The 15239-nt window shown below is 38.3% G+C and overlaps 1 protein-coding gene across 1 annotated transcript in view; it reads left to right on the forward strand.

The window, feature by feature from the left end:
• The window catches only part of CCDC162P (uncharacterized), a 239392-nt gene that overhangs the window by 69630 nt on the left and 154523 nt on the right, over positions 1-15239 (forward strand). Inside the window, exons 14-15 of the mRNA XM_056818639.1 lie at positions 5138-5330; positions 9665-9792. Coding sequence (XP_056674617.1) covers positions 5138-5330; positions 9665-9792 — 321 coding nt within the window. The remainder of the gene's footprint in view (positions 1-5137; positions 5331-9664; positions 9793-15239) is intronic.

Below are 15239 nucleotides of genomic sequence, written 5' to 3' on the forward strand. Positions count from 1 at the left end.
TACAACAGAGCTGATTCTGTTGCTATATGTAGCCCAAGAGCACCACTCTGACATAGCATAGGATCATAGATGCAGAGTTAGAAAGGATTTTGTTGTTGTTCAGTCATCTCAGTCATTTCCAATGCTTTGTGACCCCTTTTAGGGTTTTCTTGGCAAAGATCCTTGAGTAGTTTGCCATTTCCTTCTCCAGCTTATTTTATAGGCAAATGGGGTAAAAAGTGACTGGCCCAAGGTCAAACAATTAGCTAGTAAGTGTCTGAGGCTGGATTTGGACTCAGGAAGATGTCTTTGATTGCATAACAACCATCCTCTCCTTGAGCCAACTAGCTGTCTCAGAATGGACTTCAGAGATCATCTGTTCCTATTACTATATTTTTTTCAGATGAAGAACTGAGTCCCAGAGAGGTCAAGAGATTTGCCCCTTAATGCTACTCATTTTATTTTGAAATCATCTCTAGTTTATTTTGTTTGTTCTTTGTTGTTTGCCACTTGTCTCCTCCATTAGAGTGTGAGCTCCCTGAAGGGAGGGACTTTTTGCTTTTTTTTTTCTTAAACATTTACCTTCTGTTTTAGATGTCATACTAAGTATCAGTTCCAAGGCAGAACAGCTGTACCGGCTAGGTAATTGAAGTTAAGTGACTTGCCCAGGGTCACCAAGCCCGGAAATACCTATCTGAGGCCAAATTTCAATCCAGGACCTCCCATCTCCAGGTCTGGATCTCCCAGATCTATCTACTGAGCCACTTAACTGCTCCTTTGCCTTATTTTCTATCCTCGATTCCTGGCATGTAGCATATTTATCCATGGTCATATAGAGATAAAGTAGTAGATTTAGATACAAATACACATTCTGTGACACCAAATCCTGAACTCTTTCCACTGTACCAAGATTGCCTTGTCTGCTGGCTAGAACCATTTCCTGAGCAACTTTTTAAAAATAAAGCAAGAAATGTTGAGATTCAGTAAGGAAAGACAGTAAGAGACTGAAAAGCACAGCCAGGTTCCTGCCTTTCTTGCCCCATCTCATTCTAATCAAAGGCCTTAAAAAAGGTTAAGATGCCCATTTGTAGTTAAGACTATGTGCAAATTCCTGCCCTTCGTTTCCTATACCACCCTGTTGTCATACAAAAGAAAGAATTAGATCTGTTACTTTAATAACTAAAATTGTCTGTCAGTGTTAACCACAGATCTGTCTGCTTTTGACTACTGGTGGGGCTATGGACATAAAGCTTGGATGAATCCCAAGATCATATCACAGATACAGACCAAAGATTATTTTTAATATTAATTGTAATAATAATAATAGTTAGCATTTATGTAGCATTTTAAGGTTTGCAAAGCACTTGACATATGTGAATTCATTTTATCTTCACAAGTGCTATTATTACAGATGAGGAAAGTGAGTCACAGAGAAGTTAAATGACTTGGTGAAAATCACACAGCTGGAAAGAATCCAAGGCTATATTTGAATTCAGGTCTTTCTGACTCAAAGTCCTGCATTCGCTCCACTATATCACCTACCTGCCCCAACTTGCCTAGAACCAAACTAATCAATTTCTGAAGAAGGTATATGAAAGATGATGTTTGTTTGGTTTTTTTAGTTGTTGCCTCTTTTAAAAATCAAATCTCCAATATAGTCTTCCCACTCCTTCTACCCCTCCCCTCATTTGTAACAAAAGAAGTCAGTAGTGAGTAGAGTGCTAGAAGTTCAAATTCTGCCTCTGTTACCAGCTATGGAACCTTGGAGAAGTCCCTGAATCTTTCTGAGCCTCAGTTCATCATCTCTAAATTGAAAGTTTGGATCAGATGTTCTCCAAGCTCCCTTCAAACTCAATCTGTGAGTTTGTAAAGTGTCATGTTTAATAGTCTGTACCTCTCTCCTGAGAGGAGGGAAATTTGCTTCCATCTGCTCTCTGGGACCAAGGTTGGTCATTGCAATTAAACGGAGCTTTTTAGTGTTATTTTAATTTGCATTTTTTGTTTTTCATTGAATTAACAACATGAACAACAACAATAACAGCTAATAGTTATGTAGCCCTTTAAGGGTTGCAAGAACAAATATTACCTCATTTGATCCTCACAACAACCCTTAGAGATAGGTGCTCTTATTATCCTCATATTACAGACAAGGAAACTGAGACACATGGGTTAAGAGACTTGTCCAGGGCCACACACCTAGTCCCTTAACCTATTTGTCTCACTTTCCTTGTATGTTCTTATATCAGTATTCTCCCCCACCCCATGCCTCTTTATATGATACAGTTTACCCCCTTTCCCTTCTTACTTTGTACTTATATCCGAAGTAGGATTTAAACTCCAATCCTGCTGAACCCAGAAGCAGTGCTCTATCCACCACCCTACCTAGCTGACGCTACATATACTTACATGTGTGTTATATTTACAAATGAAATAATGCATATAAATATCTTTATAAACCTAAAGGGGCTGCAATTTCATACCAGTTGTTATAACAACAACAACAATAATAAAAATAACTTTTTCCTCTCAGGGCTGTTGTGAGGATGAAATATGGCTGTATTTGTAAAGCTCTTTGCAAACCTTAAAGTGCTGTATAAATACTAGCAATTTTTTTTTTGTTATTATCATCATGGTATTCATTATGCCCCAAACATACTGACACTGTCTTCTTACACATAAACAGATAGCTATGGAGGAAAGGTTATAGGAAAATAGGAGGAAGAAACAGAAAACTTTGAGCAACTATCTTTCCAATATTCTATGTAAATTTGTAGAGTCAATTCCAGCCCCAACCCTGAGAATTCCTGCCTTGATTTTGGTCAGTGTGGGTACTTTGAGAAGGGTATGCTGGTAAATGTTGTTTGCCAATTCCCGATAAGTAAAATGCTCACACTGGGGGGAAAATTAACTATCAGCTCACTCACTATTTCCATCATACTACTTGAATACTATTGCCACTTAAGCTTTCACAGATTTTTCTAATCTGTAAAATTAGTGGGTTAAACTAGATAACCTCTAAAGTGTCCCTCTTCACTTCATTCTATAAAGAAACCTGAATAGATGAGCTAATTCATCTTCATCCCTTCAGCAAGATCATACTTGACCATGCCAGACAGAAAAGAATCCGTCTTGTTTTGGGGTATTTTTTTTTAAGATTTCTAGACGTTTCCACAGCCCCACACCTTGTAATTCTCCTTACATAAATCAATCAGCAAACCCATTCACATCCAAAAAATAGCGATTGCTTAATTTCAGATGTAATGGGATTCCATCCAAACAATATACTGCTTTACTTAGCTAAGCATTCTGTGTAGTAAGAATTATTGCATGAGAAATTGTAGATTATGAGACATTGGACAAAAATAACTTCTATGTTTTTCTTTAAATCATGGCACTAAACTCTAGTAAAAATGAGACCAGATGTCTTTGGGAAGCAAAATAAATTTGTGTAGTACACAATGCCGTATTTGTGTAATGTTATATATTATGTAAAGATAGATTTCATAAGATCCTAGAATTTAGAGCTGAAAGGGATGTTAGATATTTTCAAATGAGGAGTTTGGTTCAAATGATTACTAAAGTCTCTTCCAGATATAAATCCTAGTCCACTCCCTTGTAAGACAGATAAAGAAATCGAGACATAGAGAGTTTAATCAGCTTGTACTGGTCACACAGGGGTTCCTTGAATCCAAGACCTCTGACTCCAAATCTATTCTTTCTATTTCACTAAACAGTGCAAGAATCTAAAATGCAGGTTACAACCAGATTAGCTAAAACTGAACTATCTAAAGCCAATACACCACTCCTACGGTCAGCCTATATTTGTGCTTCTCTTCTGCTCCATTCCAGAACAGTACTGGACAGAGAGATATGGAATTCAAGTCAATGTGACAGGCATTTGTTCAAAGTGCTGGGGATGCAGAGAAAGGCAAAACAAACCCAAAAATATCCAGACCCTACTCTCAAGGAGCTCACTATCTAATGAGGGAGACAACAGAAAAACAATTATTATTTTTAATTAAAACCCTTACCTTCCATCTTGGAATCAATACAGAGTGATAAAGAGCTAGGCAATGGGGGTTAAGTGACTTGTCCAGGGTCACATAGCTAGGAAGTTTCTGAGGGACTTCCCTTCTCTGAGTCTGGCTCTCAATCCACTGAGTCATCTAGTTGCTCCCCAGGCAAACAGTTATAAAGAGACAAGGATAAATGAGAGACAATCAGCAAAGGCACTAGTACTGCTACCAGGAATCAAAAGAGACTACTAAAAAGAGAAACAATAATACTTTCAGAATGATGACCTTCAGCACTCAAACAAAAATAGAAATATGTTCAGAGTATTTTGTCTCTTAAGGCAGAAAAGTATTCTAGTGCATTTTAGGATAATGTAATAAAAGTTGAAAATAAGGGGAAAGGGGAGGGGGGGAGGAAAGGAGAGAATTGGGGACTCAAAACAAATTTAAAACATTAAAATGGTTTTTATATGTAATTGGGGGAAATTAAATTAAACTAAAAATAAATAAATAGCTCCAAACTAAATAAACAAAAACTGAAAAGAAATAATTTTCTAGGTTAATTAAATATTAATATCATCATTCCAACTCCCAAGCATTTACAAGAGCTTAGATTTTTAATTGGAAGGAATCTCTAAGTCATCTCTTCTAACCCTCTCTTTTTCAGATTAGGAAATGAGACCCAGAGAGATAAAGTGATTTATGCAGTATCACATCACTAATACTTTCAAAATGATGACTGATCTTCAGCCAAAGTGATCTTCAGCACTCAAGCAAAAATATGTTTGGAGTGGTTTATTTCTTGAGGCAGAAAAGTTTTCTAGTGCATTTTAGGATAATGTAATAAAAGTCAATTTTATTGGTATTCAATTGGGATTGGGATTAGGAATGGATTAAATTCAGATTAAAACCCATGTCCTCTAACTCCAAATTCAACACTCTTTCTACTTTCTAAACTGTCACTCTCATTCCTATTAAGACATCCCCATTTTCTACACATGATAATTTTTGGATCTGACAGCTCATCCTGACCTATCAGCTGAAGGCAAGGTCCTGTCATTAGGTCCACTGGGGGGCACCCTGTCCTAGCTTGAAATCTATTGCTGTACTTTTCCTGATGACTTCAAGGGTTGGTTGTCCCTCAGGTCCAGAATGCCCAATTCATGGAATTCTCAGAAATGGAGCATCAGGATGACTTCTACACTATGAAAGATGGATACATCCATGTCCAAGATCAGCAGGGAGCTTACGTGATGTACGATTGTGCCTTACAAGATCTGGAAGAACTGGAGAACCAGATACTACTCCTAGTGAGCCATTACATCGAGAGAGAAAAAAGTAAGATGTGTGCTCAAACCCAATACCTAAAAGTTTCCCTGAAGAGAAGTAGTCTCTACAAAGGTCAAATAAGATAGAAACAGAGACAGAGACAGAGAGAAGATACAGTGTCTCCAGCTTATTAAGTTCCATTTTCCTAATAATAAGAATATGGATAGAGGGCTGGCTCAGTTCCAAATCAGTTGAGTTTAACTCAACAAGCACTTATTAAGCATCTCTTATATGTCCCAAGCTTTACTTTTAACAATATAAATTGTGGAGAAGGTACCAATCTATAGGTAGAGGCTAAAAAGCCAACAAAAAAGGAGAGTTTGTATTTTAAGGGGCCACTGAAGGTTTTTGAGCATTGATATAGCTCTGTATGTTAAGAATATTAATTTGGAAGTTTGGGGAGTATGAATTGGAGAGGGGGCAACTGGAAGCAGAAGGATCATAGTAATAGTTCTGGTGAAAGATGATGAAGGCTTGAACTAGGGTAGTGATTAAGTAAAAGGGAGGAAGGCATATCTGAGCATTGTTATGGATGTGGAATTAAAAATTCTTAGCAACTAATCAAATTGAGAGAGGAAGAGTTAAAGCTGACACCAATATTATGAAACTGGGTGGCTAGAAGGATGATGGTTGCCTTGCAAGAAATAGGGGTGTTTAGAGAGGGATGGATTTAGGGGGGAAATAGTGGATTTGCTTTGGACATGTTATGTTTGAGATGCCTAAAGGAATGCAGATGGAGATATCCAACCTTCAGTTGATAATAAAGGACTGGAGACCAGAAGACAAAGGATAGAGGAAGAGAGATACATATCTATCTATCTATAATATATATATTTATGCTTATAAATATATATGTAAATATATATATATATAGGAGTCATCTACATAGAAACCATCACTGATCCCATAGGAATTGAACAGAAAGAGTACAAAGAAAGAAGAGAAGAGACTATAAGGGCTCACAAAACCAGAATGGGTCTATCCATTGATTAATAAGTTAAAAATATTTTGGGATCACTCTGAATAAAGAAGTTGTTCTATTAGAGAGGAGGGACAGAGGGTGGAAACAGAAAAAAGAAAAGGGAAGCAGTTGGGAGGGAAGAGCTAACCTCTTTCCAAGTGGGAGCAGAAGCTTGGGATTGAAGAAGTAGGTTTAGGGATTTCTAGATTTAAAAAAACATTGGAAGAGAAAAAATTCTAAGTGCTTAGGAGGGGAAATAATCCCTCATATAACATCCTAATTGGAAATAACCTACTGTTTCTAGATAATGCCATGTTTTGTAATAGCTAAGAAAACGTAGGTATTCAGGGTTTATACTGAGATATGATAAGTGCTGACTTTTAATGAAGGTTTACTTAGAGATTTTTAAGCTAAAAAGGAGCTTAAAATTCATCTAATCCAGTGCTCATATTTTAGACTGGAGCCAAATGGGGTGCTTCTTTTTATAAAATTCAGTCCAAAGAAGATTTCCATGACAATCTTCATCCTTCTTGAAGGCTTTTATGACAGGGTTTCCTCTTGTTCTCTGTCTACCCACTCTTTCTTAGTACCCTTTGCTACTTGTTAGTCCATGTCATGCTGGCTAACTGGGAGGGTCCCCTAAGGCTCTGTCCTGGGTCTTCATTTCTTCTCCCTCTGTACTCTCATTTGTTCTCATCAACTCCTATTGGTTCAGTTATCATCATCTCTAGGAAGATGATTCCCAGATCTTTATGAAGAAAGGACTGATTTTTTTTGCTGCTGTTGTTCAGTTCTCTGGTTTTATTCATATAGAGAGCTACTCAGTTAGGCAACTGTTCTGCAAATTATAATCTGAGAAAATTTACATGGACATTTGAAATGATTGGCCCAGGGTCACCTAGCCAGTGTGTGTCAGAGACATTAAAGTTACTAATTAAGGATTTTTCTACAGTCAGCTGTAAATACTTTTCACTGATCTATTCATCTTCCCTGATTTACTTTGGGTCTTTTGTACTGATCTTATTTGCAGAGAAGTCCTTCTTCTAACAGAGAAAGTTCCATAGAGCACCAGAACTACTGTAACTTAGGGTTAAGTCTTTCAGTATATATATAGAGTGGAGACCTCCCTTCCTAAAGTAGGATTCAGGGGAGAAAGCAGATGTAATGGAGAAAAAGTTTGGAGAGGTAAAGGGAACAGGATCTAGGAGAGGACAGCTGATGTTAGGGTTGGCTCAGAGAGAGGAGAGGGGATTTGAAGATTTTCCCCCTTCTGCCTTCCCTCCTTAGCTATGGCTGCTCTCCCAGATTTGTTCTTGTCCCTCTTGTCCTCCCTCCACTACTTGAGACCAAAGGGTTTCTTCTTAGGAAGATATCTCTCCCCTTGATCTGTTCACTCTCACTTGATTCATAGCTTGGGGAAAAGATAACTACTTTAATGTCAATTAACTCAGGGTAATACAAAGGAATAACTGGCAGGGAAAGAATGGGAAAGTAAAGTGGGAAAAAGGGGGTCCCTGTCTCTATATAAAACCCTTTTCCCTCCTTCCTCGAGTTTGGGGGGAGCTCAGGCTTTGGCAACCTGAGTCCCCTGAGAGATAGTCAGGTTGGCTGACCCTGGGTTTGGCCCTTTGGCCACAGTTCAGACCCAGGATAACAGGAGCTGAGGTAAAGTCTGACAGAGATTCAAAATGCCTTTTCTCCAGTTTCTCTTCAGTGAGACCTCTTCAATTGGGAAATGTTAGGGGGAACAATTTCCAGTCACAAGCAGGAAAAAGTGAGTAACCCTCAGGAAAAAGTCTTATTCAACCTTCTCTCTTTGGCTTCTCCAGACTGACAGACCAAGTTGGGGGGAACTTCCTGCTTCTTCTGATTCCCATTTCCTGGGTCCCCTCCCCTGAGGAGGAGAAAACTCTCCCTTTAGTGCCAGCCTCTGTCACACTAGGAATGATGTCAGCTGAGAAAGCAGATGTTGTCTTTATTTCTGACCAAACTGGCTAACATCATTTTTCCTAATTAAGCAATATCTTAGAAGTTCCTCTTGAGAAATACTGACCAGCCCAGCTGAAAGAACTGGTTAAATTAGATCTGTCTTTAAGCCATTTGGGTGGCCTGTTTTTTTATCAAGAAAGCCCCCCTTAGCCTCTTACCTCTTCCTTCAACCCAGACTACTCAAAACCTATCTAGAATGCCTTCCTTCTTCCCCTTCTTCTTTGCTTCCTCCCTTGGTATAGGTTATACCCAGAACCCATCTTAGTTGTTTGACTGCTCACAATTAAATGAGATGTGAGTTAAAAATTCCATGCCTTCTGAAATGAAAAAGTTCTAGGTATTAACATCTGCTCTCCCATTGTATCCTGAGGTCCTCCAAATCTTACATCTGTCCTACCTCTATACCCAACAGACCTGGGCATTATCATCTGACCTGCTGATGTAATCTAGGGATTCTTGGACTGAATCCTTCCTTCCTTGCTTCCTTGCTTCCTTCCTTGCTTCCTTGCTTCCTTCCTTGCTTCCTTGCTTCCTTCCTTCCTTCCTTCCTTCCTTCCTTCCTTCCTTCCTTCCTTCCTTCCTTCCTTCCTTTCTCCCTCTCTTCTTCCCTCTCTCCCTCCCTATCTTCCTTTCTCCCTCCCTCCTTCCCTTCCTTCCTCCTTCTTTTCTTCCTTCCTTCCTTCATGTTTCCTTCCTTCCTTCTCTCCATCCTAATGGAGGCTCCTTAAGAGACTATTTCATTGTATATGTATTCACTTGTATTTAGCACAGAGTTTGTCATATACTAAGTATTAATTAATACTATTTAATTCAATCATATGTTTTGCATTTAAACCTAAGATTTAGCAGTACTTGAATAAAGGGGCATCAGTTTCTCAAGAACTTGATTTCAACAAATTTATCAAATGCCTCTTAGACACAGATCATTTTGTTGAAAGTAAAAATGTTTTTGTAAATACCACTTCAGAACAAGAAGTGTGGCTTTTATCTGTGTCTTGCTTTTTCCTCTGTAAATGATCATAACTAAGTTTATTGACTCCTTGTTGTCTTGTCCATCATTGTAACTATGTAAAGATTAGTTAAGGAGCCTGAGTTTAAATTCTGACTTGTTACTTACAATATGAAGGGCAGGTAGGTGTCACAGTGGATAAAGTGCCAGGCCTGGAGTCTTGAAGAGTAGTCTTCCTGAGCTTAAATTCCATCTCAGACACTTCCTAGCTGTGTGATCCTGGATAAGTAACTTAATCCTGTTTGTTTCAGTTCCCTCCTTTGTAAAATGAGCTAAAGAAGAAATGGCACACTACTCTAGTACAAGAAAATTCTGAAATAGAGGCACAAAGAATTGGACACACTGAAGAGCAACTCATTCCTACCTCATTTCTTTCTCTCCTAGGTCACAAAGGGACCCATGAATCCAGGGACAGCAGCCTTCCAGCATGGGCCCATGCAAGTGTGGATCGATTTGCAGTGATGTTTGACATATGGACTTGGGAGGCCACTCTTCTAGAAAACAAATGTCAGGTATTTCCCTTTTTCTCTAAAGACAAGGAAATTGTAAACACTACTGTTTGTTTTCAAAATCCATTGAGTCATTGAGACTTTTTCTTTATAAGGTAAAATATAGAATGAGCCAGTTAAAAAAATCTTTTTAAATTTAAAGAACTGAACAACATGACATATTCTTAGTGGCTCATTTTCATAGAGAATAAAATTTCAGGAATAGGAAGTAAGGCTCTTTTCCTTTGAGATTTTGGCAAGTTTATATGTGGTAAGAAGAATGGATAGAGACCATATAGGGCTTTAAGTGGCCTGTAAAAAAAAAAATCTAAGAAAGCAGCAGAGACAGTAGATTTGCATGCAAAGACATAGACTGCCTCATTACCTTGTTTCCCAGATGCTTATTTGTAAGAAGAAATGTAGTGCTTTAATTAACTGGGGAATTTTGAAACGCAGACCTATTTGATGATTATTAGACAAATCAATAAATGTTTTTTGGAAATATGCAGGAGTGAAGATCTGGGGAAAGTGCTAGATGGTCACCATAAATTTAGGGAAAGAGCTCAATCACCTCCATCAGAGGCCCTTTGTAAAGTTCTGAAGATAACAAAGAAAGGCAAAAGATCATCCCTTCCCTCAAGGAGCTCACAATCTGATGGGGAAGACAACAAGCAAATATGTATAAATGAGATATGTACAGGATAAGTAGGAAATAATTAAGGAAGGAATCTTCCTATGGTTTAGCTGGCACTTGAAGGAAAGCCAGGGAAGCCAGGAGGCAGAGGAGCACCGCCAAAGTTAGTCAGGATCTAGGAAGGAATGTCAAAGAAAAACAAATGAGAGATTTAGCCTCTGCATTGTCACCTGTTTTCTGGAAGGCAAAAAGAATGTAAAGGGGACAGAAAGAGAGAGGCTTCTCCTTGGCTAATATTTGCCCTTTCTGAAAAAGCCCAACACTAAAGGGCTTTAACCAAATATGAAATGAGATGTGAGAGGCCACAGCAGCCAGTGAGAAGTAAGCCCAGATGATCCTTACCCATCCAAAAGCAAGAAGACGTAAATAACCACATTCTTGTTGAAAAGAAAAAGAAAGAGACAGAGACAGAGACAGAGAGAGAAAGAGAGGGGGAGGGAAGGAGAGGGAGGGAAAGAGAGAGGGAGAGGGAAGGAGGAGAGAGAGAGAGAGACAGAGAGAGACAGAGAGAGACAGAGACAAAGGCAGACAGAGAGAGAGAAAGAGAGAGAGAGACAGAGAGAGAGAGAGAGAGGAAGAGGGAAGGAGAGGGAGGGAAAGAGAGAAGGAGAGGAAAGGCAAGGGAAAGAGACTAAATACACCAAGCTCCTTTTTTGGTATGTTCAAGTTTTAAAGACCAGTGATTCCATCAAGCCACTAGACCATGATTTAATTCAATGAAGACAGTTTACTAAATCATCATTAAGTATTATTGATCCCTTAATGGACTCAAAGTACTATAGTAAATGAAATGCTGTAAAAGTGCTGGCTTACTGGACAGATATCTGATGGCAATAAGGATCTGCTTGCTCCAAACCACTTTCTTGCTCACTTCTTCCCATTGTGACCCAGGTCCTTCATTTTCAAGACCCCAGGTTGACATTAAGAATGATGATCTGTGCCTTTAGAGAGATACTTACTTTTTCATCTGAATAAAATATACGTGATGATAGTCAATATATAGGAAACAATGTGTAGTGGAAAAAACTTTGCTTTTAGGGTAGGGGTCCAGTGTTCCAATCCTGACCCTGCTACTATCTTTGTCTTTGGGGTAAGTCACTTCAGTTCTCTAGATCTCAGTTTTCATGTGCATAAAATGAAGGGGTTGGGTCTCCAAGTTTCTTTCTCTAAAAACATCTCTGGAGTATTTAGGGTTTAAAATACAAAAGGGTGTGAAAAATAAATCTTATATTACAGTTTTACAACTGAAAAAAGATAAAGTGAATTTTAGGACCTGGAACATCTTCCTAATAATTGGAGAGATCCAAAAACGAATTGAGCTTCTTCTGGGCAGCCAGTGGGCCTCCTTGCCACTGGTTGACTTTATTTTATTTTATTTTAAATAAGTATTTTATTTTTTCCCCAATTAGAGTATAAACAACTTTTAATATTAACTTTTAAAAATTGAGTTCTCAAATTCTCTCTCTCCCTGACACAGTAAGCAATGTGATGTAGATTTTATTTGTTCAATCATGTAAAACATTTTCACTAGCTGTCTCCAAACAAAAGCTGGATGATCAGTTGTCTAGCCTGTGATAGAAGAGATTCTTGTTCAGGTTCAGGTTGGCCTGGTTGGCCTCTGAGGTCCCATTTAGATCTGAAACTGGGGGATTCTGTTTTTCCAAGCTACCTTATTCAAGGCTTTAACTCTTCCTAGACCTTGCTACCAAGATCTGAGCTAACTGCCAGACTAGTCAATAGTTAGGTACAAAGGAATTATTAAAATGCAAATTAAACCTGATCCAAGTTCAGAAATCCTGGGACCTAATTAATTCAGATTAAAGAATGGAGGCAGGACTGGCCTTGGGCAAAAATGCCAATCAGGGGGTTTGCCCTTGGTGTCCTCTCCTGTACTCTGCCTCCTTCAAAAGCTCTGGTGGAAATATGCAGATGCTAAAAATAAACCATCCACTTCAGTTTTGCCTAGGGTTAACAAAGGCCCCCAAGGAACCACCACTGCCAAATAACTACTCCCGTCCTAATTGGCTCTGTACTGATTTAAAAAACTACTGGAAAGGGCCTAACCTCTTTCCCCAACCCCTGAAATAATTTTCTCATAGAATCTGAGCCAAAATATGTCAAAGTGTTGAATACAGTCTCTAAAGAATTCTGCTTTTTTTAAAAAAAGTTTTTATTAGCATATAAACTACTGTCCTAGACCTCAGAAACACAAAACAAATAAATCACAGACTCTGCCCTCAAGGAGTAGACAGTCATATAGGAAAGATAAAGCAGAAATTCTGGTAAAGAAGCCTTTTTATTAGCCTAAACCAGGTTTATATCAGAGATAACCTTCTGTTATGGCTAGAGAGCCAGGAAAACCAGAGTTGGAGTCCTGCCCATGTCTTTTAACTGACTGTGTGACTCTGGGACAATCCTGAAACCTCTCAGTAGCCCCAGGCAAATCTTTAAGACATTAAACTGCAAAGAAGATGCCAATTTTTACTGATAGAGGAAGTTCCTCAAACACAAAATCCAGTCTGAAAAAACATTCTCAAGAACCAAAGGTATGTCTAAACTTATCCAGGGCTCAGTTTCATCCATCACCAGCAAAATGAGGGAATGGGGCTAGATGATCTCGAAGGTTCCTTGTAGCTCTAACTTGAACTTTTTGTTGTTGTTCAGTTTCAGTCCTGTCTGATTCTTTGTGATCCCATTTTCTTGGCAAAGACAGCAGTGTGGTTTGCCACTTCTCTCTCCAGCTCATTTTACAGATGAGAAAACTGAGGCAAGTGGTCTTAAATGACTTGCCCAGGTCACACAGTTAGTAAAGTGTCTGAGGATGGATTTCAACTCATTTGAACCATGTCTAAAGCTAGGAGTATTTGAGGATGAAAATATAAAAGGGTATGAAAAATAATCCTCATATTTCAGTTTCACAGATGAAAAGAAATAATTTTAAAAGTTTATAACCTGGAGCCCCTCCCCACAATAATTGGAGAAATCCAAAAGTGGATTAGTCTTCTTCAGAAGGCAGTGGGCTCCCTGTCACTAGATATTTTTAAACAAAACCTGAGGGATAGCTGAATAGCACAGTGGATAAAGAACCAGAACTGGAGTCAGGAGGACCTGGGTTCACATCTGGCTAGCTTTGTAACCTGGGGCAAGTCGCTTAACTCCAGTTGCCTAGACCTTGCCCTTCCATCTTAGAGTTTAGTCTTTAGCAAGGGTTTTAAAAATCAAAACCAAAAGACCAAAGCCTGGATGATCAGTTGTCTAGCATGTGGCAGAAGGGATTCTTGTTCTAATACAGATTGGACTGGTTGGCCTCTGAGGTCCCATTTAGGTATGAAACTGGGGGATTCTGAGTCTTCCTGAACTCCATCACTGGTACTCTATCATCTATGCCACTTAGTGGCTTCATGAACATTTTAATGCCAGTGGAGGTAAAGGGCTGCTTCAATTTACCTTTCCTATTTGTGATTATTAAAGATATTTGTATAAGCAGCCTAGTGTGACTTCTTTGGAAAAATCTCTGAACCTGGAGTGCAAAAATCTGGATTGGAATCCTGCCTCTTACATTTATTAGCTTGTACATCCAAAGACAAGTGACATCATCATGACCTTCAGTTTCCTCATGTGTAAAGTGGAAATTATTTTATTGGCATTACTTACCTCAAAGTGTTATTGTGAAAAAAAAAATAAAACAAAAACAAAGGAACAAACCTTAAGGTTCTTAACGAATAGAAATTATCATTATAAACAGGATTTAAATTTCTTGAGCTTGCTGGATTTTCTCTTAAAGCTATCTGACCACATGTAACTGCTAATGAGATGAAACGTAATTTATACTGAATAAATCCAATTTACAGAAACAGCACATTTATTTGTTTAGTCATCTGGTGCTTTTGAGAGCACCTTAGACTCTCTGACTGTCACTATATTTATTATTTTTTTTTGGTTCCAATTTTTTTCTCTCCCTTCCCTCCTTCCTTCTTGGGAAGGCAAGCAATTTGATATAGAATACATGTTCAGTCATGCAAAACACATCTCCATATTAGTCATGTTGTGAAAAAAAATCCAAGCCATAGAGAGGGAGAGAGAAAATTCAAGAAAAATAAAGTTAAAAAAAGAAATATACTTCAGTTTGTATTCAGACTCTTTCCATTCTTTCTCTAAAGGTAGGTAGCATTTTTCATCATAAGTCCTTTGGAATTGTTTTAGCTCATTGTATTACCAAGAATGCTGAAGTCATTCACAGTTGATCATCATACAATATTGTTGCTACTGTGTACAATGTTCTTTTGGTTCTGCTCATTTCACTTCTTTTTAATTTTTTTTTATATCAGTTCATGGTTTTCCAGATTTTTCTGAAAGCATCCTGCTCATCATTTTTATTGCACCATAGTTTTTCATCACAATCATATACCACAATTTGTTCAGCCATTACCCTCAATTTCTAATTCTTTGCCACTACTGAAAGAGCTGCTATAAATATTTTTGTACATGTAGGTCCTTTTCCTTTTTTTTAATCCTTTTGAGATCTAGACCTAGTAGTGATATTTCTGGGTCAAAGGGTAAGCACGGTTTTATAGCCCATTGGGCATATTTCAAATGGCCCTCCAAAATGGCTGGATCATTTCACAACCTTACCAGCAGTGCATTGGTGTCCCAATTTCCCCACATATCCAACTTTTGTCATTTTCCTTTTCTCTCACATTAGCCAATCTGCTAGTTGTCAAGAGCTATCTCAGAGCTATTTTAATTTGCATTTCTCTAATTATTAGTGATTTAGAGA

The sequence above is a fragment of the Monodelphis domestica genome, chromosome 2 (assembly GCF_027887165.1).
Source record: "Monodelphis domestica isolate mMonDom1 chromosome 2, mMonDom1.pri, whole genome shotgun sequence".
In the NCBI taxonomy this organism is placed as follows: Eukaryota; Metazoa; Chordata; class Mammalia; order Didelphimorphia; family Didelphidae; genus Monodelphis; species Monodelphis domestica.